This window comes from Haliotis rubra, unplaced genomic scaffold (genome assembly GCF_003918875.1).
Source record: "Haliotis rubra isolate DU_JTF1 unplaced genomic scaffold, ASM391887v1 Scf1445, whole genome shotgun sequence".
Taxonomy (NCBI): domain Eukaryota; kingdom Metazoa; phylum Mollusca; class Gastropoda; order Lepetellida; family Haliotidae; genus Haliotis; species Haliotis rubra.
In genome coordinates, this window is record NW_025765387.1 from 26,923 (window position 1) to 53,938 (window position 27,016).

General features: G+C 38.1%; 1 protein-coding gene across 1 annotated transcript; it reads right to left on the reverse strand.

Moving 5' to 3' along the window:
* Positions 1 to 3,077: 3,077 nt before the first annotated feature.
* Positions 3,078 to 4,520, reverse strand: LOC124269381. The gene has a single exon (XM_046704399.1). It carries the CDS (start codon positions 4,518 to 4,520, stop codon positions 3,078 to 3,080), a length of 1,443 nt encoding a protein of 480 aa, XP_046560355.1.
* Between the last annotated feature and the right edge of the window lie 22,496 nt (positions 4,521 to 27,016).

Consider the following 27,016-nt stretch of genomic DNA (forward strand, 5'->3'; position numbering starts at 1 on the left):
GACCTGCTCATGCATCAGTGAGTACATGATTTTGCGAACAGTTCGTATAATTCTTTCCCAGATGCCACCATAGTGTGAAGCTGCTGGAGGGCTGAAATGCCATTCAATACCTTCGTTTACCAATGCTGAAGTTAACTTTGATTGATTGAAACTAGAGAGTGATCACGAAGCTCCCGTTCACTACCAACTAGATTGGTACCATTGTCAGATCGAATACTCATGGGTGGACCACGCCTGGAAATAAACCTCCTGATGGCATTTATGCATGAATCACTATCCAAAGTGCTTGCTACTTCCAGATGAATAGCCCGAATAGCCATACAGGTGAAAAGCATACCATACCTTTTGACACGGCTTCTAGCACGCTTAACTTGAAATGGGCCAAAGTAGTCAATACCAACATTGGTAAAAGGGGGCATGTCTGGCATTAACCGGTTCTCTGGAAGATCTGCCATTTTTTGTTGACCAGCAGGGGCTTGATACTTACGACAAATGACACATTTTGCAAGCTGTGATTTGATGATAGATCTGGCTCCAATTATCCAGAACCTCTGCCTGAGATGGGCCAGAATAGCATTCTTTCCAAAATGTCCAACTGCCTTGTGAGCTTCATTAACTATAAGGTTACACAGATGACAGTTATTTGGCAAAACTATTGGGTGCTTTGATTCATAGTTGATCTTGGATTTCTCAAGGCGTCCGTCCACTCGGATAACATTATTTTCGAGAAATGGATCAAGCTTATATAAGGCACTGGTCTTTCATACTGTCTTACCTGAGAGTGAGAAATTCTTTACTCTCAAGGTTTCAAGATCCTTTGAGAAGTGTTGACACTGACAGTTTTGAATCAGTAATTTTTCAGCACTCTGAAGCACATCAGTAGACATCTGATAATTGTCAAAGTCATCTTTGTGTTCATCGTTATTACGCGAATTCTTCTGTCGAAGTTTTCTCACGACTAGAATTAACCATCCGACTGCTCTTTTCATTTTTCATAGAATAGTGGTCAACAAGTCTGTTGAAAACACCACTGTCTGGATGTAAAGTAGCATAGTTTACAAACTGCTTTACTTCAGGGTTCTTTTCCATGGAAGTACTTGGCATGATTTCTGACTGAGGCCAATCAGCTTCAGGGTGCCTAAGAAAACTTGGTCCATTAAACCAACAGTTCATCTGCCTTTGATTGCCAAGATTTATACCCCTTGAAGCATAGTCTGCATGATTTGACTTTGTGTCAACGAATGTCTACTGATGTACAGCTGTAGCTTCACGTAGTACAGCAAAGCGGTTAGCCACAAATGTTTTGAAACGTGAAGTTGTGTTTGAGATGTATCTTAAGACAGACATACTGTCTGTCCAAAATATGGTGTCATTTATGGGTCATTCTCAAAATTTGCCCAACAAATCATATTATGAAAGAAAAATGTATTTTTGTTCCTCATAATGATGTAAAATGGTGTACCTGTTTGTTATTTTTGGGACAAATTGGGTTTATATCATCATTTTGAAAGAATAGCCACTGTCAGTGGGCAGCGACATTACTTTGCAGTCCCATACAGTTTAAATTCCAGGGTATTTATACATATTTTTTAAAGATTTAGAATGAAACACCAATATTAAAAACACATTCCTGCATGAAATATTGAAAACAAAATGAAAATCATATAATTACAATGAAAACAATGACTGTCCAAAATGTCACAGTCAGTGGTGTAACGAATATAAACTTGTGAAATTAATAATTATCTCGTTTGAGTAAAAAATATGAAACACTAAATGGTCCCTTTGCTGATGACTTTCTTCTCGTGGCAGAAGTTTTGTGGAGGCCAAATTTTATTTTGATGTTGAAGTTCGATGCAGTTGGTGAGTCTACTTTATATCATAACTTTTTATCGAGACAGTGGTGTAAGGTTGATTTCTTATTCATGTGTTCTTTTTCATAACAATGTTTATTTAAAGTACATCAAAGTTGCTAAAACCTCAACATTTATGCCAGGTGGTCTGTGGTTAGGGGGCATTAAATGTTATAATGTTCATAAAAGTGGGAATAGGTCAGTGGTGTAACTGTCAGTGGTATAACATGGGAAAATGTTACGCCACTGACAGTTTTCGTTACACCACTGACAAAACGTTCATTTAAGTCATTTGTTCACAAAACTCAATTGCCTTGCATTGTATTTATCCCGTATATTTTATGACCATTAACTCATGTAAAGTCTGTGAAGGTAATTTGTTCTGGTATATTAGTATATAAAGTTCAGAAAAATCAGTGGTGTAACAAAAAATGTCATTGGTGTAACAGTATTACTACAATATGTTCATTTTATTGTTTTTAATATTATTTTTGGAAAACCTTTTATATTATTTTAAAAATATTTTATTACTTTCCTGTGTGCAAATTATCAATGTCCGCATTTTTTAATGTGTTGACCATTCAAAACAATAATGAGATAATTCAGTATGATGCTTTGTATTTTCATATTTTCATAGCACGAATTTGGCCCTTTTTTTAGAATGACCCTTATGTGATACTGAAGCTCCTGAGTGATCATGCCAGACAATCGTACAGCAAGGGCAGCTGCCGTGAGTTCCATTCTAGGAATGGTTATCTTCTTCAGTGGGGCAACTCTAGACTTGGCCATAACCAAGACACAATGAACAATGTTAACTTCATTCAAGAGGCGGAGATAAGCCACGACTCCATATCCAATTTCACTGGCGTCAAAGAAAAGATGTATCTGGCATGATACCACCTTGCCAAAGTCCTTAGGCTTGTAAGAACGTGGAATATGGATTTCCTGTAATCTAAGTAAGTTCTGTTGCCATAGTTGCCACTTTCCTCGTGAAGCATCATCTATTTCTTGATCCCATGCATATTGTTTCATCTGAAGGCATTGCAACAACTGTTTTGCATGGAGCACAAATGGAGCTATGAAACCCAAAGGATCATATATGCTGCTACCTATGGAAAGGATACCTCTCTTTGTGTTTGGTTTTTGTTTACTTTGAATTTGAAATCCAAGGGTGTCAGACTCTACAAACCAAAACACGCCCAAAGCTCTTTCACTTGGAAGGTCTCAACAGTCAAGGTTCAACTGTTTCACATCTTTAGCTCTTTCTTCTGATGGAATAGATTTCATCACATCATGACTATTACTTATCCACTTGGTAAGTCTAAATCCGCATTTGTGACATAAGTCTGTAACGTCTTTGACAACACGTACAGCCTGTGTTTCATCTTGAACAGTAGCAAGATAATCATCCACGTAAAAGTTCTCCTTTATCATATTTGTAATGTCAGGGTCATATTCATCTTTATTATCCTTAGCTGCCTGTTGCAGGGCAAAGGTAGCACACCTTGAGGGTGACACAGCTCCTAAAAGGTGGACAAGCATCCTGTACACTTGTGGTTCCTGTGTATAATCAGCATCTGGCCACCGGTAAAATCTCAAAAAGTCACAGTCCTCTCTTGGCACTCTCACTTGATAATACATAGCTTGTATATCTCCCATCACAGCAATGTTTTCTTGAGGGAATCTTAGCAGCATCCGAAGTAGGTTGTTGGTGAGGTTCGGACCTTGTAGTAACATGCTGTTTAGACAAACACCCTGGTAACCAGCTGTGCAATCAAAGACCACTCTAATCGTCTCAGGTTTACGTGGGTGATACACTCCATGGTGAGGGAAGTACCATACCTTCCCTGGGGTACCATGAATTTCACTGACCGGTACTTTCTCAGCATATCCTTTATCAAGTATGTCTTTCATGAATACCTTATAGTCTTCCTGGAATTTCTTATGCTTGGATAATTTCTTCTTTAGACCATTAAGTCTATGCAATGCCTGTGCTGAATTGTCAGGCATTACAACTTTCTCTCTTCTGAAGGGCAGCTTGATTTCATAGTGACCTTCTTGCTTGTTAATAGACTTTGATACAGCAATGATGAATTCTTTATCTTCTTGCGACATTTCATTTTTGTCATCAATGTTCCTTTCTGGAAAATCAAAGTTCATACTTTCTTTCACCATTTTGTCAAGTCTACTTATTTCTTCAGCATTCTTGAAGGCAATTTCCGTTTTCATGGATGGGAAATGATTTCCTTCTTCCAGCTTTTGAGCTCGCATGACATTCCAAAGAATCCAACCCAACTGAGTTCTAGAAGCATGAGGACTACCTTGTGGACCCGTTCGAATCTCAAGTGGATAATAGCCATCTGGTACATTGGATCCAATCAAAAGCGCAACTTTGGCATCAATTTCTGGTACTCTGATGTCAGCTAGATGAGGCCAATGTGATGCATCAAAGGACGTGGGTATGTGCTTGTTAGATACAGGTATCTGCTCCCTTGAGTACACTGTCGGTAAAGATATGACATTCTTCAACTCAAGATCGTATACTTGAAGACCATTTACTGCTTGAACTATTGATGTATGTGGATGTCCCATAGTGTCAATGGTAATTTCCATCTTCTTCCCACTACATCCAAGCCTGTTCATACGATCTTCTGAGCAGAAAGACATGGTGCTTCCTGGATCCAAGAAAGCATATGTTGTCCCAACAGTAAGGCCATTTCTACATCCTACCTTAACAGGTATGATAGCAAGAGTACTTTCATAGTTAGAGGTACCTGGAATGTTAGTTTATTCAGAACAGGCACTGATAACCTTCACCTCTGTGTTCCGGTCAACATGAAGAATGGACATGGTTCCCACCACAATGTGAACAAACAACCTTCTGGACACAACCCTTACTCATGTGCCCTCGATTTAAGCATCTGAAGCAGAGGCCTTTTGATCGCAGAAACGACAATCTTTGCATGTGAGGCTTTGAAATAATCCTTTTACATTGACCAACTGAATGAGTTAGATCATCACAATAAATACATGGTCCTTGCTCACTCTGGGTTCTGACAGGTGTTGCAACATACGCAACAGAAGGTGGTTTCAGAAGATTCCTAGAGGGCTTGCTTGGTCCTAGCATATCAGTACTGAACGAAGGCTTTATTGATGTAGCTGCCGGTTTTCTTACAGGTGGTTTACTCTTTTCTTCTGCCTTTAATGCATCCTTACCAAACATGGGATCTGTAGCTTTCTTAGCTTCACGCTTGACGAAGCTAACAAGGTCCTTGAAATCAACCCATCTTCCAGAATCTCTTACGTGCAAGACATTATTTCTCCACTTTTCATGATAGAAATGCGGCAATTTCATGACTAGTTTCCTCAGATTATCAGGATATTCAAGGATTTTGACAGCGGTGATAGTACTCACAGCATTCAAACATTCTTGTAAGAAGATAGCATACTCGTCAAGAGATTTTGGATTGTCTGTTCTAATGTGAGGCCAACTAAGAGCACGTTTAACTAGAGCAGAAGCTACAACCTCCTCATTGCCATATCGGTCTTCCAACTCCAACCAAGCTGCCCTATAACCTCTTCTTGCATCCAAATAACTATATCCCTTAACTATTTTGAGAGCCTCTCCTGTAGTAAATGTTTTCAACACAGCAAAATAACTTCGTTTCCATTTTTGCGGAAACCTAATGGATACTGGGTAATGTACGTTTCCGCTAGGTTTCAGCATCCGGAAACAGACAATGTGAGTTTCCGCGTAGTTTACAAAATTGAAACTAACAAATCTAGGTTTCCGTCTGATTTCTACAACTGAAACTGTCATTATGAGTTTCCATTTAGTTTCAGGTCGCTGAAAGATTCATAACAATATGACTTAGTTTCCGTTGTTGCGGAAACCTATTGGATACTGGGTAATGTAGGTTTCAGCTAGGTTTCTGTACCCGGATACTGACAAGTCTGTTGGTTTCAGCTTAGATGAAATGGCAAACTTAGCTTTGTGTTGTTCCATTGGGGCTATATTAATTTACTGTTACACTTGTAAAATAATTTCTATATACAGTATCCAGCTTGGGCCCATGCAGGAGGAAAAGCAATAGCCCATTTTTATACTGTACTGTTAAAGTGTTTATGGTTATATGTTTTAGTGTACATTTGTGATAGACTAGTTATTTTACTGTCTTTCGCAGACAGGTAATTTGTTTTTATATATAATGCACACATTAAAATTTAAATTTCCAAGGTTAGTTTCAGCGATCAGAACTACCGGAAACCAACAAAGTTAGTTTCCAGAAACGGAAATTTAAAGTAAAGTATCATTGGTAGTTTCCATTGCATAAAGCAGCTGGAAACCATCATTGATGGGAACGTCAATGAAACGAACGTAGAGGAAATTACTCCATATATACCAGTATATACCGCATATAACCGACATTAACCTACGCTAAACTGTCTATGTATTCCATGTATATAAGTTTCAGTTTAGTGATCTCAGTGTTTTTGTACACCAGAATTCAAATAAAAGATACTGTCACATGAAAGAAGAATAATTTCAGGAAAAGTTAAACCATATTACGGAAACTTAAGATTCTACTTTGTCTCCTTAACGGTTTGTTAGGTACACTCACAGATGCCTTTAAATTACTGAGGAACCGATAAGGCTCCATTAGGTTTCAGTTACCCATTGGCTTTCCATTTGTTTTTCTCAAAGTGATACATACTAATACAACTAACTGGGTGTGGTTATGCACATAACACATAACTGTACTAAAAAGGACAATAGTTTCGTAAATATCCAATAAAGAACATAATACAGGCTTCAACAAATTACACAGTAGACTTATAGATATAAAATATGTTTAAGTTTAACGTCATCTGCCAGTGGTGAAAAAATGTTGGGATTGAAAGAAAATTAAGTCAATGAACGTTTTGCCTTTTAATTATAGCATTATCATTATTGATCCATTATCATATTTATAAGAACTTTGGAACCTCATAAATTTATTAAATGGCTTTCTAGATATGTCATAGAGTACCTAAAATATAAGGGAATCAGTTTACAACCTGAAAAAACTAAGAGATCTTGTTGGGTACGCCCCTGGATTGTCAGAAGAGGAGAGGTGGGGGGGCTTATAACTCACATGAACAATGTTGTTTGTGGAATAATTTTGTTGAATGCTACAAGAAATGAAAACAAAATACAGATATCAAACTTAAAACCAACTAACGTTATAACAAAACTAATGGGCTATTACCTTGTTCGAGAAAAGTATCCATCAGTATCCACATAATGGAACGATATGCCATTCATCGGCAGCTGCCCCAAAAACTGTTCCATGTCACGTGACCGGGTTTCACTGGACACCAAAGATAATACACCTGACAAGTTTTTACATAATGTCACAATTCTTTAGAAACGGTGCATGTTGTTTTAAGGGATTAGCTATCTGAAATACCTAGCGAAATAGGTGACACGAACTCACCCCTTGTTCACTTACATGATGAAAATCAATGAAATTGAACTCACTTAGCTTGTTTTGATTGATATGAGTAAGCACCAACTCATCAATTTGGTACATAATATGCTGGCCATACTTTCAAATTCATCACTTTTATTATGGCAAAACAGCAGTTACATGTGTAAAGTAAAAGTTCATTCCGACTTCACGAGGCTGTATGTATGGATGGTACGCTTTAGAGAAATGCTACATCTTGGATGTCCTGGGTATGTTGTAGAGTCTCAGCTGTCTCCACTGTAGATGACATAGTCACCAAACATCCTGACATACGTAACCACGAACGTGTCAACAATGATATAAAGGTATAATTTATAAATATCCGCTGTGGCAATAAATACAACATGTAAGATAAATATATTTTACAATACCACTGATGATTTGTCAACAGGAAGAATAAATGTACTTGCGTTCGCAGAAGCAGTTTCATACTTAATGAAACTGCAGTGTAGACTGGATGTGTACTATGTACATGTATTATGAAATTGTTTTATCATTATGATGATTAAAATAATTTGTGCCAAGATGTCATTTTAATGGATTTTATTGTTGTTGCCATGTCATGAATATGTAAAATATTATCTAACATCTGGTATTTTCTACGGATATCACTTCGTTGTACAATTTATTTTGTTTCCAACTTGGGAATTTAGTGTCACCTGCATGCCTATCATCACAGATTATGTCCATTGTTCTCCAAGTGCGGTCAACCTGAAAATCCCTGTGTGTCGCCCTTATTGTTGTTACAAACATCACAAATGTCTACGTCACGGTACTAAACCTTTTCAGTATACGTTAGTAACTCTACAAACATAAAGACTATCTTTTGACAAAGACGTCGTGCAAGATAAAAGTAATAAATCAATTAGCGTGTTATCGGTTAATCCTTTCATCTGTGTTTGTTTTTTTAACTCAGCTGATAATTCCTTTTGCTGCACCTGCATGCATATATTACATAACATGTAGTACTATACCTGTTATAAGTTCACTAGATGACAAAAAAAACGGGTAAAATCGTTCTATTGCATGCAATATTAATTTACTACAGAATCTTAGGGAACTACGCTGTGTGGTTTTAAAATAATAGGTGATCAACCATCACATTGTTCTTGATATGACTAAATATCAGGTAAAAAACACAGAAATAGGATCAAATTGGATCGGTCATATACGATCAACGCGTCGGAAAATCTGAAAAAGCTTATACTGATTTCTGGAGTACTTTATTACGGGAAATACATCCACCGTTCATATTGTTTCACTCTTTAGGTTGAGGAAATTCTGCCATGGTTGACAGCTGCCCAGTCCCTGGGTCCGTCACGGTCGAGGTAGCATGTGCTGCCCACCTGGCAGTCAGATCACATACTAAAATTGTTGTCCCGAAACCGGAAGCGCTTGATTTGGAATGAATGAGGCCTCGCGAGATGTGACGGACATTGTAAAAACAAACAATTTACATAAACACATATTGCAGTTATCAGTGTTTTTCCAAGCTTGTGAAGGGTAAGCAGACTATTGGCGTGTTAACAATAGAAATGAAAAACAACCTAATTGACTACCCATAAGTCTTTGTTTGAAATGTCGCCATCTTTGTTCAAACGTACACGCGCGAGCTTGGAAAAAACTTCGTTGTTGTTTTCAAGTAAGTCTATGAGAGTAAGGTAGTAGAAATGGCAGTCTGTATACTTGCTATAGTTTTCTTGACACATGGCAACAAACTTGACAATCGAAGCTTTGGAAACAAGGATCCGGGAACTCAAGCGATCTCAACGGAAACCCAAGACAGAGAAATTGGCAGGTAGGTTTCAGATAAAATTAATTATTTTCTTCTTATCATAGCAGTCAGTTTGCATCGAATTAAACGTTTTCGGTAGGAATCTACAGTAACGGTGCGCTCGCATTTCGATTTCTCCCACGGTTATTAATGTGGACATTGCATTTTGGTGTGAAATCTGTTAAAAACAACATTATTGTTGATACCAGCTGAACATTCCGTTAAAATATAACCATAAGACAAGAATACCCTTGTGTTCCTGTACGTTGAGTCTGATGTTTATATAATTTTTATTTCCTGCGGCAGCTCATTTTGTTGCTGGGCACAACCAACACCATAACCAAATATTTATTCTTCAGTCATTTTTCTGAGTGTAATTTTGTCTCAGTATTATTCTTTTCTTGTCGGACTATTTCAATTATGTATCCAGCTACATTGGAACCGTGTACTGGAGCGGCGTTTATATAAGACACTTGGCTTGTTCACCTTCCAGGTTATTGATGGAATAAAATATATTTTAAGAAATTGTTATACATGTATCCAGCAAGGCAACAAATATAGATGAAACCAGTAGTACATGATATTCCGGTGGAAAATATTACCAATCGACATATGTTCATGATCCAAATGTGTGTCTCATTTTGTTTTAGGCTATTGTGAGAAGAATCATGGAAAAGTTCCCGGAGTACCTTGAAAATCCATTAAAAGTTACTTATTTAAGGTAAAAAACTTACCCCAAGTTTTATTATTGCTCGTCATCATAATCAAGATATATGTTGGGTTTTATAAGATTAGACACGTCAGTAATACAAAATACAATTAATTCGTTTCTTGTTCACCATTGGGTAAATCTAGCATCTAATTATTTCATTGTCAGGTATCTAGTACTAGCAGTAGAATTGACATAGCATACTATTATGTAGTGCATATTTGCTGCATAATCATGTCTGTCATGTTAATAGAAAACTTCTCACACCCTCGCAGTAATGCATATACATGTAGTTGATATACCACAATTACTTATTACTTGTTTTGATACATGATAATAATCAAACTTATGAATGTTTGTGTCGGATTGTAATAATCTATTATTGGACGAATGAAAATTAATTCATTTCCTTTTCTTAATAGAAACCTTTTGGATAATCTGGAGGAGCAAGACGGACGATCGACGTCGGCAGATTACAGGAAAGAAAAACACAGGAAAGATGCTAAAAGAAACAAAAGAATCTGATCTGTAAGTTCCTGAAACTGGATTATATAATATCATTTGTACCGGTTTATACACTTCCTGACACCAGTTTAAAACACCCTGAGTCACTGACATGATGTGCTACATATTATCACATCGCTATATACCTGTAATAGAATAACTTTCCTTATCACATGTCATTACCCATCACCGTAATGTGCCATTATCTAATTAGAACAAGTGCCGCTCTCAAGAATAAATGTTGGACATAACTTTCGCAGTGCAAGAATTTCATTTTTTCCCCCAGAAACTCCAACACCTCCTGAAGAATCTAGCTGGGCAGAGAAAAGAACACAGAAGGTGGCTGCAGTCCTAACCCTAGAATTGACATCGCCAGTGGTGTCTGAAGCTCCAGCGGCAAAAATGAAGAACTTGCAATTGCGACACCATCCAACAAGATGCTTTCCAACCACCTAAAGGTCTTAGAAATAGGATGGAATGTCTAAATGTACATTCAATTATCTCCTGTAGTCACCCTGTTTAGGACAAGAACATCTAAATTTGTTGTTTCTGAGACTAAGATTAAAAATTAATGTCCCTCAAATTAAAAAATGTCAACCCCTCCATAATAGTTATTTGAACAAACTACTACTCATACAAAATTTCAAATCCATAGGGCCTGTGATGACCCCCCCACACACACACACACACACCCCTCTCTCTCTCTGTGCTTTGTGTCAATGTTTAATTGTAACATTGAAACATAGATATGATATGTTTATGATGAATAAAGAGAAATCGACTGACATGCCTGATTTTGTATTTATTTATTTCTATGTCCATGTGGTGTTGAGGTAACTGTAGTTGAAATGAGTTTATTTTATATTTCAATGTATCATGAATAAAATATATGACCTAATACATTCAAATATATAATACACTCATTTCAACTACACTTAATTTAGTTGAATAATCATAATTTAATATGGACATATGGTAATCCCTGAATACTAATGATTGAAACCAAATGAATCCATACAGATTCTGATTTACTGAAACTTATGGAACATGGTAAATGTGATTAATAGAAACGAAATTCACAGGAATCATAATTGAACTAAGTAAATACAATGTATATGAAACCATCTGAAAGTAGAGGATAAGGGAAACCCAATGGAACCTCATAGGAATCTGCGTAACGGAAACGCACTGGAACCATACAGGAATCTGGGTAACGGAAACGCACTGGAGCCCTACAGGAAAAAGGGTAACGGAAACGCACTGGAGCCTTACTGGAAACTGGGTAACGGAAACGCACTGGAGCCCTCACTGGAAACTGGGTAACGGAAACGCACTGGAGCCCTCACTGGAAACTGGGTAACGGAAACGCACTGGAGCCATGCCGGTTTCTGGTAATTTGTAAGTTTCCGTTTTCCGGAAACTTGAAGGAAATGTAGAGAAACGTTCCGAAACCTAGTTGAAACTTAAGTTTCCATTTTGTTTCCGTTAGGTTTCCGGGGTCCGGAAACGCAGTTATTTTGCTGTGTGAGAACAAACAGACCTCTTCTTTGATGAAATAACACTTGGCCTGGTACCATCATCAATATCCCGTTGTATTGAGCCATACAGCATGAAGAAATGCTCAAATGTGGACTTCAAAGCTGTTAATGTAATATCTTGTAACCTGCATGTATCATCAAAGTCAGAACCTTCACCATCGCACAGCAGCCTGGAGTACTCGCTACGATATTCGAACAATCCACTGTACAATTCTAACCATTTTGCATATTTAACACGTATCTGTTCAACCTGGTCCTTTGTCAGAGAGTCTCTTGTCATTTCAGGATTAACCTGATCATAATTCTTCAATAGCTGCTTATAAACACTATCCAATGTTTTACTTCTTGTTTCCTTGGCATATGCTAAACCTCTTTCAGTCATTTTTCTTGTTCTTTGTTCAATATTCATATCTTCAACATTATCTTCTTCACTACTCATTCTAACGTCTAACAATGTCTATGCTGTAATAACCAAGTGGCTTGTTTCTTTAATGCTTTATTTTTGTCTTCTTATTTCTTGATACATTTCTTGATACAAGTTCAGTTAAATGCAGATTGACTGAAAGAGATGAAAATCTCTCTTACTTGTAACATATGAAAATTCAATGTTAACCATTAAAGGTTAAGTATGGTAAGGTGAGCTAACATGGTGACATACTCAACACATGGGGAAAACAAGTGACTGTGCTCAGAATGGATATCACAGAACTACTGTAACCTTAACATATTAAATAGATAAAGATATAGATATAGATAAATATATCCAATATATATATATATATATATATATATATATATATATATATATATATATACACCTGGAACTTAATTAAGCACCCCCTGATATATTTCATGATAGTAGAGCAACTGTTACCATCGATAAACATGAATGATATCTCTGTATTACAACACATCTCTAGTAGTCTAAAAAGGTGTTTCAGTTCCTGTGCACTCGTCACAATGCATCCCTTGTGCACGTGAAGCATACAACCCACACTTTTCCCAAAATTCAGTTTCTCTGACATGCAATTTATGGGTATAAAAACAGACAAATTTGTAACTGTCTCCATTAATGAATAGTGAAATGGCGAGGAGAAGACTTTCTGAAGCACTAAGCTGGCAAATTGTCGGCATGCATGCAACAGGCATGTCCTTCAAAGCTATTGGACGACAACTGGGCTACAGTCACTCGGTCATCAGCCGACTTGTCCGAAAACATCAGATGACAGATGTGAGAGATCGTCCAAGGCCTGGACAACACAGGAAGACAACGGCCCGTGATGATCGCAGCCTGGCACGTCTGGTAAGGCGAGAACCCTTTGCCACAACTTCGGTTTTGAAGCGCCTGTGGTTACCCTACAGACAGTTATCCACCAGAACCGTCAGAAATCGCCTTAGGGCACTTGGTATGAGGTCCAGAAGAGTCATCCAACGTCCTGCTCTGTCTGATCTCCATTAGAGACTACGTCTGGAGTGGTGTATGGCCCGTCGCCAGTGCAGCCTGAGGACATGGAGGAGGGTCCACTGGTCAGATGAGAGCAGGTTCCTCCTCCACGTTACAGATGGTCGAATGAGAGTGTGGAGGCATAAAAACACTGCTGTCCGAGGAAATCTTGATGGTCAGCAGTACATCCGGGATATTCTCCATCCAGTTGTCGTGCCTCACTTTGACAACCGCCCGTTGGTTACTCACCCGATATTCATGGACGACAATGCCAGGCCGCATCGTTCACGTGCTGTGACTGCACATCTCCATAATGAGGCTATCATGACATTACCTTGGCCAGCAATGAGCCCTGATTTGAATCCTTTGGAGCACATCTGGGACTTTCTTGGATGCCGTGTGAGGTTGAGAGAACCCCCTCTCCAGCATCTTGCACAGCTGGAAGCTGCTTTGCATGAAGAATGGCAGCAATTGCCACTTGATCGTATCAGAAGGTTTACCAGTAGCATGATGAGGAGGATTCAAGCTGTCATCCAAGCACGTGGGGGATACACCCGATACTGATGCCAGACCCATCAGATGTTAACATGTGACATTCCTTGTGCATCATTTCTTGTAATAGTCAGCCATTGACAATGCTACGACCATACTTGTTCAGTGACTATTTTCATCAAGAATCAATAGTGACCAAATCACATTGGTTACGCTATTAAAACAACACGTATTGGAATCATTGTCTTGTTTTTCATTTGCCAATAGATCGTATGTTTCACAATAGCTAAGGTTCCACTATATATAAAGCATTATTGCATTTAATGTAACCACTCTATGTCTGAGTCAAAAGTGTAAGTGGCTTACCATTGTTTTAGACCTCTAGCTTGTGAACTTGATATACCTGACCCAAGGCATTTACCTCCCCTTAACAGGTATGGAAGGGTAACTTATAGACTGGTGTATCAAAAACATAAAATCTTAAATGAAATATGAATTTAAATTAGGAACTTAAGTGAAATGGGAATGATACAAATTTGGAACTTAAGGAAACGAAATATGATTCTCTCTTTTTGAGTAATTATTGACTTTGGCCACAACAACTATAGTACTTAAAGTTATGTTACACTTGAGTGGAATTGAGATCGGGTAATCATAGCATAGTAAATGGACATTGAACAAATTTGGAGAAGAACTCGATTTTACTATTTAACAGTGAGGAGAATTTTATCAGATTTGGATGGACATAGTAACATTTTATTTGGTTCACAACCGGTCATAAACTAGACATATTAGGAAGAAAAGTAATTCATCTTCTATTTCGTTTAAATTACAAATGGTACATAATATTTTTTTCTCTTTTTACTTTCATATATCTGCCTCTTCCAATCAACAACTCATGAGAACATCTGGATCGTCCCCTTTACATTAACACAAGATAGATATGACTCAGTGGCTATGGCATTTTTAAACAATGAATAATACATGCATTTATTTTCATAAGGATATCCTTTCACGCCATGTTTGAATATACATATCCTTTAGTCTTGTCGTTAAAGATTGCATGAATAATGTAGGTGATTCGACATATTGTGCATTCCATGTAATTCCAAAACCAATAGAATATATAAAGTTTCTTACGTTAGTTGCCCAGTTTATTTGCCCTTTGGTATTAGCTATTTTAAAGAATGAAGAGTAGTTAATATTACACTATTAATAGTACACTCAGCTGTTCCATAATTCCAATTAATGCTTTTTGTCCCTGTAACGGTGCATATTTTACATGCATCGTCCATGTCAGGCCACTGGTGAAATATAATCCCAAATATTTATAAAAGCCTATACACTCCAGCTTCATACCTTTCTACAACCAATTTTTTTTTTAGACAATTTGCCGCCATTTCTTAATACAACAATTTTCGTTTTTTCTCTACTTACAGTTAATTTCCATTTACTGCAGTACTTTTCAAGTTCATTTAATGTGATTCTGTAAGCCATTAATCGTTCTTGAGAACAAAACAATGTCATCTGCAAATAACAATTGGAAAATATGAACTATATCATGTTGGAGTTGAATCCCGTGTACACAATTAGTTTCGACTTGTCATTTATGAAGAAGGAAAATAGAAATGGGCTTAGTATACAGCTTTGTCTTACACCAAGTTGCAAGTCACATGTTTCTGAGAAATTATGATTACTTTTAATACCGGCCTTAAATAGAATACATTTGAATAATACTACTGTCGTATATCCCTGTCTGAAGCCAGCGTGCGCTTCGCTGATCTTATCCATTGAGTCTCCCAAGTTTACAAGTCTTTTATTTATTATATAAGTGAAAGTTTTACTAAATATGCCCTGTAGTGTTATTGCTCTGTAGTTATTTGGATTATTTATGTTACCTTGCTTATGGACAGGGGGGTGGCTTAGAGGCTTATTTTTATGAATAGCCTTAAAAACGGCGAGGGTCTATTGAGAGGCATCCTTCGATGTGCCTCCAGCCAAAAGACCCAAAGTTCCGAGCATTCAAGTATCAGCCGACTCGCCAGTTTAAAGGTCACAGCGTTGACTCGTAATCAAGCAGTTGCAGTTCGAGTTTGAGTAGCGATGAAAACACTTTTGCAAGTCTGAGTCGAGGTGTAAAGGTCTGTCACGTGGGCACGCGAGGTCGGGGGTCATTCCTCGGAGGAGGAGGAGGAATGACCCGTCACGTGACTATGTTAAGTTGATTGTGGTTTCTAAGCCAAACCATAATGGCGACCGAGCTTAGCAACAGGGTATTGACTGGGTTTATGAAAACTATGTCATCTACGAAGCAGTTGAGCATGCATCTTTTATGTTCTTGGTCAGGAAAGCTTGAATGACCTGTTGTCGGCCTTGTTCTATGAGCTTTTTCTTCTCGTCTTCACTGAAGTCGGAGGATTTCCGAGTCTTTGATCGAATCTCTTCATTCATGCGGTGGTACTTGGCGAGTTTGGCTAAAATCAGGCGGAACTCATCTTCAGGGATTTTACTGTCCATGAGCGCCGACGAGACGCGATCGTTGATCGTGTTCAGATTGGCTTCGGCCAGCACTCGGATTTCGTGGTGTTTTAAGGCCTTCCATTGCAGACGACGCGAAATGAATTTAAGGGCTACTCCCGCCAGCCCCGATACCCCGGCAGCTATTTCCATCCAGAGGACGACAACAAGCCGATGCCGGCACCACTTAAGTCCCATGCCGGCGACCATGAGGACCGTGTCCATGCCGTCGATGGCATTGACGTCCCAATGATACTTTTTGTGCAATCTGAGTCGCACGTCGCGTTCTCGTTCCAATTGGTGTTTAATGTCGCTGATCTGTCGCAAACAAAATCCATCCATGGTTTCGAGCGTTTGAGCCACGTCGTCCATCGCCGGATAGAATCCCATCTTCCACTATATATATATATGTATAGTTTACGAAATAGTATTTAATTGGTCCTCCGTCAGTCGTTGATACTTTAAGCTGATGAGGTACACCTGTTCGGGTGCAAACGTCTGGTGGAGTAAAATTTCATCTCCAATAAAAACCTCGAGGCTTGTGGTGGAAGCTGTTCCTAGTTGTACATAAGTACGGCAGCGTTGATTTTTATGGCGATCGTGCCAGGGTATGATTACCCCAGCCAGAAGTCCCACCCGTTGTCCGGAGGCATTTCCAAGAACGACGTCGAGAACAAGGGTAGAGCCAGGTATCACAGTGATCCACGAGTCTGGGACATCACTTTATCGTTTTAAATAGAGCCATTTCGTTGCGTCTTCCGAGTGAGGGACTAGCATATAACCCGTTTGATCTGGAACTTTGGGTCTAGGCTGGAGGCACATCAAAGAATCCCTCTCGATAGACATTCACCGTTTTTAAGGGGGCTGGGGAGCTTATTTCATAAAAATAAGCCTTTAAGACGCAAGTGCGGCAATAAAAAAAACTCTATTACTACTGTTGTTGTAGGAGGGCTAACTGTTTTCTTCATGCAAGAAGCGAAGTGCCTCGGTCATATAGTTTATACTATCATTAATATTAACGAAAGCACAATCAATCGATTTATCTAATAATTCTTGTACGTTATCTGACAAAATATTTTCTCTGAACTGTTATCGTTATCCCAAATATACTTAAACGACTTATTCCTACATTTGGTAGATGTGTTAGACTGCTAAAGGTGTATTGTTTTTAGAAAAGCTTAAATCAGCCATCATGTTAAATTTCTGAAAATATATAGGCATGACCACCCGAAGATCGACAGCACTGAATTATATTCGTAAATTGTTATGACATGCCGTTTACTTCCCTTAGGAAAAAATGCATTGCTCAAATCTGCACTAATCTCTACTTTTGTAAAGTCCTTTTTGACATTTCCTATCTCCCTACCACTGATACTGTAGTTAGGTCGAACTAAGTGTAACAGATATTTCATTCTTTCACATATAAACTTCATAAATTGTAGATATAAATGTGATTTTTTTTTTCTATTTCCGACACTACTTTAAGGCCTTTCAGTACCTTTGCTGACATGAATATTTACCAAGCCACGATGATTGTCGTGGACGTAATGCTGACTGACTGACAATAAACAAAACTCACTCATTGCTGGGTCTATGATAGATAGATATTCTCTATTTCCTCCAACTGAATGAAGATTACAATGTGTGGTAATACTATATTTTACGTGAAATGATTAAGATAGATTATTGATAGAGTCACAAATGTTCATATACATACAAGTGTTTTAGCAAGTATCGCCATTTCTTTATAAAATGGCTTACATTAATTATTACTTTTGCCCATACATCTCTTTCTAGTTCCATTATGCACGCTATTGGACTTTCACCAAGTAAAAATGCAAGAATAACTTCATCATCTTGATCCCAGATCTTAACAAAAGTTTTTACATCCAGAATATCACATATGGAGTTAAAAAGCTCATTTCTGTCATTCATATTTATCGTAAATGACATAAACACGTGCTTAACAATATCATTGGCGACAGTTTTACATAAACATTCTCTTGAAACAATTTCAGCTGATCCATAGAATACAAGTCTTGCAATATCAGGTAACTGGTCGTTCTTCTCTGCAGCTAGCATCCAGAGATAGAGTTCATTACTGGATCTTATATTGATATATCTTGACAGACTAAGTCTTGAATTAAGATGAAGATAAAATAGATTGTCTCGAGGAGATTTAGTAGCACCATTTACGGCATTGGACCAGCATTTCTTACTGATAAATTGACCATTATGGACATAGTTAGCTAGTATATCGTTTACATTATACGTATGTACAAGTTGCAGCACATTGTATATAGGGGGCGGTGGGGTAGCCTAGTGGTTAAAGCGTTGGCTCGTCACGCCGAAGACCCGGGTTCGAATCCCCACATGGGTACAATGTGTGAAGCCCATTTCTGGTGTCCCCCGCCGTGACGTTGCTGGAATATTGCTAAAAGCGGCGTAAAACCAAACTCAGTCAGTCAGTCAGACATTGTATATAGGGGATTTTCTACTATATACATTGCATGTAAAGCTATCTGTACACATAAATTGACCAAGGCGAACTAGAAACATTACTTTAAAAACACACTTATACTTTGCATTACATAACTTTCCTAATAGGTAGAGGGCTCTTTTATCTATGTAATACTGTAGTGGCATGATACCGATACAATCCAATACAACAATACTGGGAGTGCGCTTGTGTAGTCCCTGAACCTTTTTACAAAATTGTCGTTGTACAACTTCAAGCATTTCATACTCTTTAAGAGGAAGTTTACCCCATACGTTACATCCATAAAGGCCACATGATAAGATTACCCTCTCCCAGATACGTGCTGCAGATATCGAGTTAAGACCTCAAAAATACAATCCATTATTATGAGTAGCGTTCATGAGTACTCGTAGCGTTTCACATGCAGTTTTTGTACGTTCAAGTGATGATTTATCTGTACTGAGATATACACCTGCATATTTAATAGATTTCCTTTCTGGAACATGCATTTCACCAATTAATACATTACTGATGTTAACGTTATTGTTTGAGCATTCAAAGTGTAGAACCGCACTCTTGCTTACATTGTATTTTAGCTGCCACTTATGAGCATAGTTTTTAGCGACATCGAACAGATTTTGCATGCCTTTGGCAGAGGAACTCATCAGAGTAGTGTCATCAGCAAGAAGTATCCCAGGGCATTTACCCCATGGCAAAATTTAGCCAGAATCTGAATTCCCAAGTTCATATAGGAGGTCATTAATAAATAATGTGAATAGCCAGGCGGACATTACTCTACCTTGGCCTACTCCTTGATTGACGGGGAATGTATCCGATTTACACCCATCAAAGCATACAAATGATTTCATGGAGCTATAGGAGAGCCTTAATATTCTCCATAGTTTACCCGTTATTCCAATATCATACAGTTTAATAAATAAGCCATCAAGCCACACCCGATCAAATGCCTTTTCAGTATCTAAGAATGCACAGTATACAGGCGACATCCTTTCATTGTAATATGCAATGTTTTCTTTTAACGTCAGTACGGCGGTTTCAGCACCATAGTGACGCCTGAATGCAAACTGCAGAGGATGGGGAAATTCTATCTTAGTATCTATCCAGGACTCTATTCTGTTAAGGAGAAGTCTTCCAAAGAGTTTACTTAATACAGACGTCATGGTTATTCCTCTATAATTGGCAGGGTCATGTTTTGGTTTACTGTTGCCCTTGTGTATTGGAAGAATTTGACCTATAGAAAATGATTTAGGAATGTATTCAAACGTAATACTGGCATTGAATAGTAAGGCAATATGACGCAGCAGCGATCTACCAGCCTTCTTTATGTGCTCATTCACTAAGCCGTCAGGACCAGGCGACTTTCGTACTTTAAGTCGATTTACTGTACAATGAATTTCATCTTCAGTGAATGGACAGTGCAATGGCGAACGGATGTCGTTATGCATGTCATCGCTTGTTTCAATATGAGCAATTTCCTCTTTCACATTCTGAGCATGTACATAGTCACATTGACATCAGGGGAAGGAGTAGCTAGTGAATGGAAATAAAGTCCAAACAGACTGCAAATATCCTTTCCCTCGTAGCAAAATTGAGAATCATAGGTAAGTTTTTCAATATTACCTTTGCAGCGTTTGTAACGTTTTGTAGATTTGGAAAATTCTTTAACATCTACTTCTGCTGCTTCGTAGATTTCATCAAATCTATTTTTAGCTAACTGGTGTTTTGCATGGCGATGTTTCTTACGAAATAGCCGTTTACTTTCTTTATATTTTGCATAGGCAGTATCGTTTTTATCTCTAAGCTTTACCATTTGTAACCCACTGACGGCAACAATTTCGATTCTCCACATGGGTACAATAATTGAAGTCCATTTCTGATGTCCCGGCCTTCGCCGTGATAATGCTGTAACATTGCTAACATACGGCATAAAACCATACTCACTCACTCACTTTGGGCGTTGTTTAAAATAACCTGAACTCCAATTTGATCACAAAAGAGAAAACCAGAGGTAGCAACAATAGTTTCAAGTGTATATTTCGTAAAAAAGCATTTTCTTCCTTCAAATGGTGTGTTTTGGTGATAATGCTTTTATCAAGCGTGCGATTAACACGTAAATAGAATTGCTAAGAAGGGCATTTGCAGTCAATATCATGAATGTATTTGTCTCATTGTAAGTGATTACGATGATAATGACATTCAAATCATGTAAACCTGTTACATTGTGAATGTGTAACGATCATAGAGACGATGCATAGAGATTATGCAATCTTCATTTTTACATAATGGAAACAGTATATATACACGTACGTGGGCCCACGTACATCTGTTATCACACAGCACTGCGTCAGACGTAATAGGTAAGTTACATCAGTCTTTAATTTCGCTACGTATGTGCCACCGACCTTTTGTATGTTGGTTGGTTGTTGTCTAACGCTGCACTCGGCAATATTCTAGCTGTATTGCGGCGTTCTGTAAATAGCCGAATCTGGACCAAACAATCCAGTGATCAGCATCACGGGCATCGATCGACGCAATTGGGATACGATGACAGTGTCAACTAAGTCAGTGAGCCTGACCACCCGATCCCGTTAGTCGCCTCTTACGACAAGCGTGGTTGCTGAAGACCAATCCTAACCCGGATCTTCCCGAATTCATTTCTAATGAACAAGAATTATTGTCCTCCTGAGAGGGTACGTAAGTCCCAAAAATTTCAATGTCAATTTAGCCCAACCATACTACGATTCGTAGTATATTTGTTCTTTTAAATGTCGGCTTAATTGGCATACAATCGCCAGCGGCTGAAGGGATGGTGTAAATCAAGCTAGGGTCCATGCAGGTAGCAAAGGTACTGTAAGTCCCCATTAAAAAGAAGAATTAATTTCGTTATATAGGCCATTGGCCAGTGTACAATATATGCAAAGTGGTGTATGATATATAGACAATATGGTTTAAACATATACATAGGTATATATATATATGTCTCTTCTAACATTGAATAGAATTCCTTTTAGATGCATGTTTAATAAATAATGAATTTTTTATAAATAAATTCTTATCTTTGCATGTTAACAACTTATGATATTTGCTTAAAACAGATGGGCAATTAAATTCTGGTAGGTATTTGCTTCTTAAATTTGCATATGCATCACAGACAAGTACAAAATGTAATTCATCTTCAAAATTATAGCGGTTACACAATTTACATATTTTGCTTAACCCACTGTCATCTTGACATCATACGTTACATAGGAGAGGCAATTGTTGAATAGGTAATAAGCATAAATAAACGGCGATATTCCTTTAGATGTACATTAGAAATATAGTATTCAACATCCAATAGTGACTTTAGTGATTTGTAATACGATAAATCTGCTGATTCATTTATTTTGCAAAACATATTTCTACAAGTCTTTGTTTAAACATAAATACAAAATCATTTACACTACCAACTTCTTGGCTTACCCACACAAAACCAAATCCATACGTGTTTAACAATATTCTTATAAAGATGCCCAATTAATTCTGCTATAATCATCAAGCTTTTTCAAAAGAATATAAGATTGCTTTGGGGAACCTATCGGTAGCCATACATAATAGTTTACACCAGTACCGGATACATTTGTTTTGATAGTCAATACTAATACAATATCTACCGCATTCTGCTAATACTGCGTTACTGGACACATGCTTACCTACAGCTAGTACAAATTTACAAAAATTAGAGTGGAATTTGTTAATAGCTTGTCTATCTTGGTGACCCCATACTTCTGCACCGTAAAGTAATATTGGCTTTATTTTACTGTCAAATAGCTTGAAAAGAACACTTGCAGACATATTTGGATATTTATAAGATACCCGTTTGATAGCAAATAGGGCTTTTTTAGTGGCTTTAGTGGTAAGTGTCTCGGTACATTTAGTCCATGACAGTCGAGTTGAGAACATTATTCCGAGATATAATATGTTGGGCATTTTATCCGTTCCGAAAGACAAGGATTTCCGTTTTGTTCATGTTGACTTCCATTCCCCATGTCAGACAGTAGATGTGTAGAATATCAATTTTTCTTTGAAGTCCAATTACAGAATCGTCGAATATACATAGGTCATCAGCAAAAAGTAACGGGAACAGCTCCATAAATTCAGGGTCGACGAATATTCCTCTAAGATTGGCATTTTCCAACATGACTTGAAATTCTGAAATGAATATTGTAAAAAGGAAAGGGATGAGGGCGCACCCTTGTCGCACACCGCTCAAACATTGGAAATAGTCGGAGATTGTGTTGGTGCCTGTTCTCACGGCTGACTGTAATTTAGAGTACATATTCCTTAGCACATTTGATATTCTGCCATGGATATCGTTTCTGATTAGTGTGTACCAAAGAAGCTGTCTATTAATTGATTCGAAGGCCTTTCTAAAGTCCACAAATATGCAATAAAAGCGACCGCCTCGTTTTTAGAGATATTTCTGAATCAAACTTTGAATATATTGTCAGTTGTACTGTATTTCTTCCTGAATCCAGCTTGGGCCTCGGGGATTTTATCATAAACATCTGCAAACGATTGTAAACGTTCTTTTAGAATTGAGCAATATATTCTCCCAAAAACATCCATGAGGGATATGCCTCTATAATTATTCACATCGTTGACGTCACCTTTCTTGTGAAGAGGTACGATTAAGTCCCCATGGTCCCTAGTATGGTTATCTACCTTCAGTTGTTGGCGATTTATAGCCTGTTTTTATATAGTATTGTCCAAATAGTGCTATCAGTTTTACCTGTCCGAACTAGTTTTAGTTGTAATTGAGATATTCTAGTTGTTTTACTGTCCTTAGTCGACAGATTTTTATAATATACATATATTCCATTTCCATGTTAAATATGTTCTCGTCACCAAATGGCTGAAATATTGCCGATGTGACGTTAAATATTAACTCATTCACTCACTCTAATGATCAAGATATAAAACCACATGTATGCTACATTTTACTTACAAACGGAAGATCATTAGAGGGATACTAACATGACATACTCGGCAGTGCATTGAACATCAGATCATTGTCTAAACTGTACGAACTGCACAAAACAAATCAAGTCAAATTTTATTATTCTATTTACGTTTCGAGTTAGTGGTGGAGCTCAAGACACATTTAACTACACATATTCAGGTGAGCTAAATTTTACTGACGCACTACAAGACAATGGATTCAAGGTTACAACGTATCCCATTTGGTCCGTAAGTCCCAAACCTTTCAAAGTCAATTTAAACTTACCAGGAATTAAACGTAGTATTTCTATGATTTTAATTTTGGCTGAACTTTCCTACAATCGACAGGGAGTGAAGGGATGGTATAAATCCAACTAGGGTCCATGCAGGTACTTTTCCTACCTGGACCGGACAATCCAGGGATCAACCTCCTCCAATAACCCGACACGCCGTGACATACCTTTCCAAAGTGACGTTCGTTCAAACTAACTCACTCGCTCCAAACCCATGTAACGTTAATTCGAAATGCGTCAGTACCCTTTCTGTTCCAAGAATTTCAAGAAATTTCTTAATTTGTGGCTAGATTATCTAACATTGCTAATAGCTCAAGGGATGGTGTACATCCAGCTAGGGTCCATGCAGGTAGCAAAGCCACTGTATGGTGATCTAACTTCAGTTGTTGGCGATCAATAGCCTGTTTGTATATTTTATCGCCCTCTACAATAAAACTGTTTTAGATTGAATCACTAGTTTTAAATATATATCTGTGATACGCTAGTTGTTGTACTGTCCTTCGTATAAGTCCCCAAATCTTCAAAGTCAATTTAAACTTACCAGGATTTTTAAACATAGTATTCATGTTATTTTAATTTTGGCTAACATTTCTTACAATCGTCAGCAGCTGACGGGATGGTTTAAATCCAACTAGGGTCCATGCAGGTAGCAAAGGCAATGTAAGTCCCCATGGACCCTAGTATTGTGATCTACCTTCAGATGATGGTGATCAATAGCCTGTTTTTATATCGTATCGTCCTCTATAGTTAAAGTATTTTAGATTTAATTACTAGATTTAAGTATATATCTGTGATAGTCTAGTTGGGTTTACTGTCCTTCGTCGGCAGGTTTGTATAATTTATAGGTATTTTTGGTAAAATTCACAACTTGCTTATAGTCACGATATGGCTGAAATATTGCCACTGTGACTTAAAATCTTAACTCACTCACTCACTGTCCTTCGTTGACAGGTTTATAATTTATATTTAATCATTATAAATCTATAATTTGTTTTAGTCACGATATGGCTGAAATATTGCCGATGTGACTTAAAATCTTAACTCACTCACTCACATATCCCATTTTCTCGTGCCCTGGGCATGATGTCCGTGCTGAAAGTACATATTGTAACTAGTCCATTTATATTGCGCTAAATCGACACAGTATGCTCGTAGTGCAGGATTATTATAACCCCGGATATCCAAGCTGCCTGTGGGGTGTTGGAAGCTAAATAGTCACGTGCACATGACTTATTAGACCGGGTACCCATTTTCTCCTGGGTGAACTGAGGCAATTATGTACAAACTCACTTGCCTAAGGTGAGACCACATGCATCACATGCTTCATTGTGGGGCAGGACTGAAGTCCCAGAAACTCTCAGGTGTCAAGCTGCCAAACACGGTCACCCATCCACGTGACTTGACCCCTATGCATAGGACCACACACATTTGACACTAGCCGCCTATTGGTTCATACCCATAAAAGCAGACTCTGAATCACAAGACGTCAACGTTACCGTAGTTTCTGTAAGATCGCTGAAATCTGACAAAAAGTTGACATTTTGTTAAACGTACATTAACAAGTAGAAAATGATGACATTGAATGATGACAGAGTGAAACAGAAATATATAAGATGAACGTCCAAGATGGGGAGACAGAATAAAATAGTGGCAACCATTGCAATGTGGCCGCCGTGACCCAATTGACAATACATACAACTAGTAGATCCTCAAATCAGAGGAACTCTACGGCTTCATCAAAAAGTAACTGCAAAGGTTAACCTAATCGCCAGCGCACAAAGTCTGACGGGTAGACTGCTCAGCCACCACGGCTGTAAAACCAAAACTTGTATTACATTGTTCCACCTTCATTTCTGTATCATGTCCAAATCATGGAAAGCTTATAAACTACACTTAAATACGGATTTTCTGTGCATTACTAGGGGTATTTACACTGGTACTTGTACCAATGTAACATTCACTGTTCTAAATTGCTTGATAGTTTCCTTTAATTTGAAACTTAACAGTTTGTCTCATTGGCACCGACCATAACTATACTCAAATGCAAAAGATATTCTGACACACAAACAACAAGCTGGTCATCCGATTCCGATGCTTGCTGGCCAGATGCATTTGGTCATTTATTGTGTTGTGTGACAAGATAGTATACAGAAAACTTGGACTATTTTGGGCAAAGCAGGATATTCCGTCGCTGCAGTAAAACTATCACTTTTCTCAAACTCTGAAGTCTTCCTTACTGAAGTGTGGTAACAATCAAGTGTTGATTAGAACTTCTCACCTGGCACATACCCAGGGGCCTTAGAAGCACAAGAGGAGGATCATAAGCACGTTCACACGGGTTGTGAGTAACAGGAATGTCCACCTTGTGCTAAGAGTCGCTTCCTTTCAAACAAGATATTTTCTGGGCAGGGTAGCACAGTGTTCTCATTAAGATGCTGTTGTACGAATCGATTGCGGTTCTGTTTCGAAAACGGCAACAGCCATTTACAAAATCCCTTCTCGGTACAGCAGTACTCAGGTTCTTCATCATTAAAACCCATTGGTGTAACGGCAGCTCAAACACGATCCGCTTTCAAAATACATGGTAAATGTCCACATGCGCGCCTGTAGACACGAGTCCTGTCATCAGATCGGTGAAGAAAAGTTTCTCATCGGCGACGAGTTGTCTGCTCAACTACGGAAGGATCGGCCGTCTGACTGGGTATCATGCACGGATGTCGTAGACTAATAGACGTTCTCGAAATGTTCTCGCAGATACACCACTGTTACCTAACAATACGGGCAGTAGTGTTTGCCCCCCACAGCTCTTCACCTGTGATTTTGCTTGAATGAGTGAGTGAGTTTAGTTTTACGCCGCACTCAGCAAGCTATATGGCGGCGGTCTGTAAATAATCGAGTCTGA

What these genes read in the sequence shown, in the direction of transcription:
- LOC124269381 (XM_046704399.1), bottom strand. Translation starts at nt 4,520, where the DNA reads ATGTCTTTCTGCTCAGAAGATCGTATGAACAGGCTTGGATGTAGTGGG.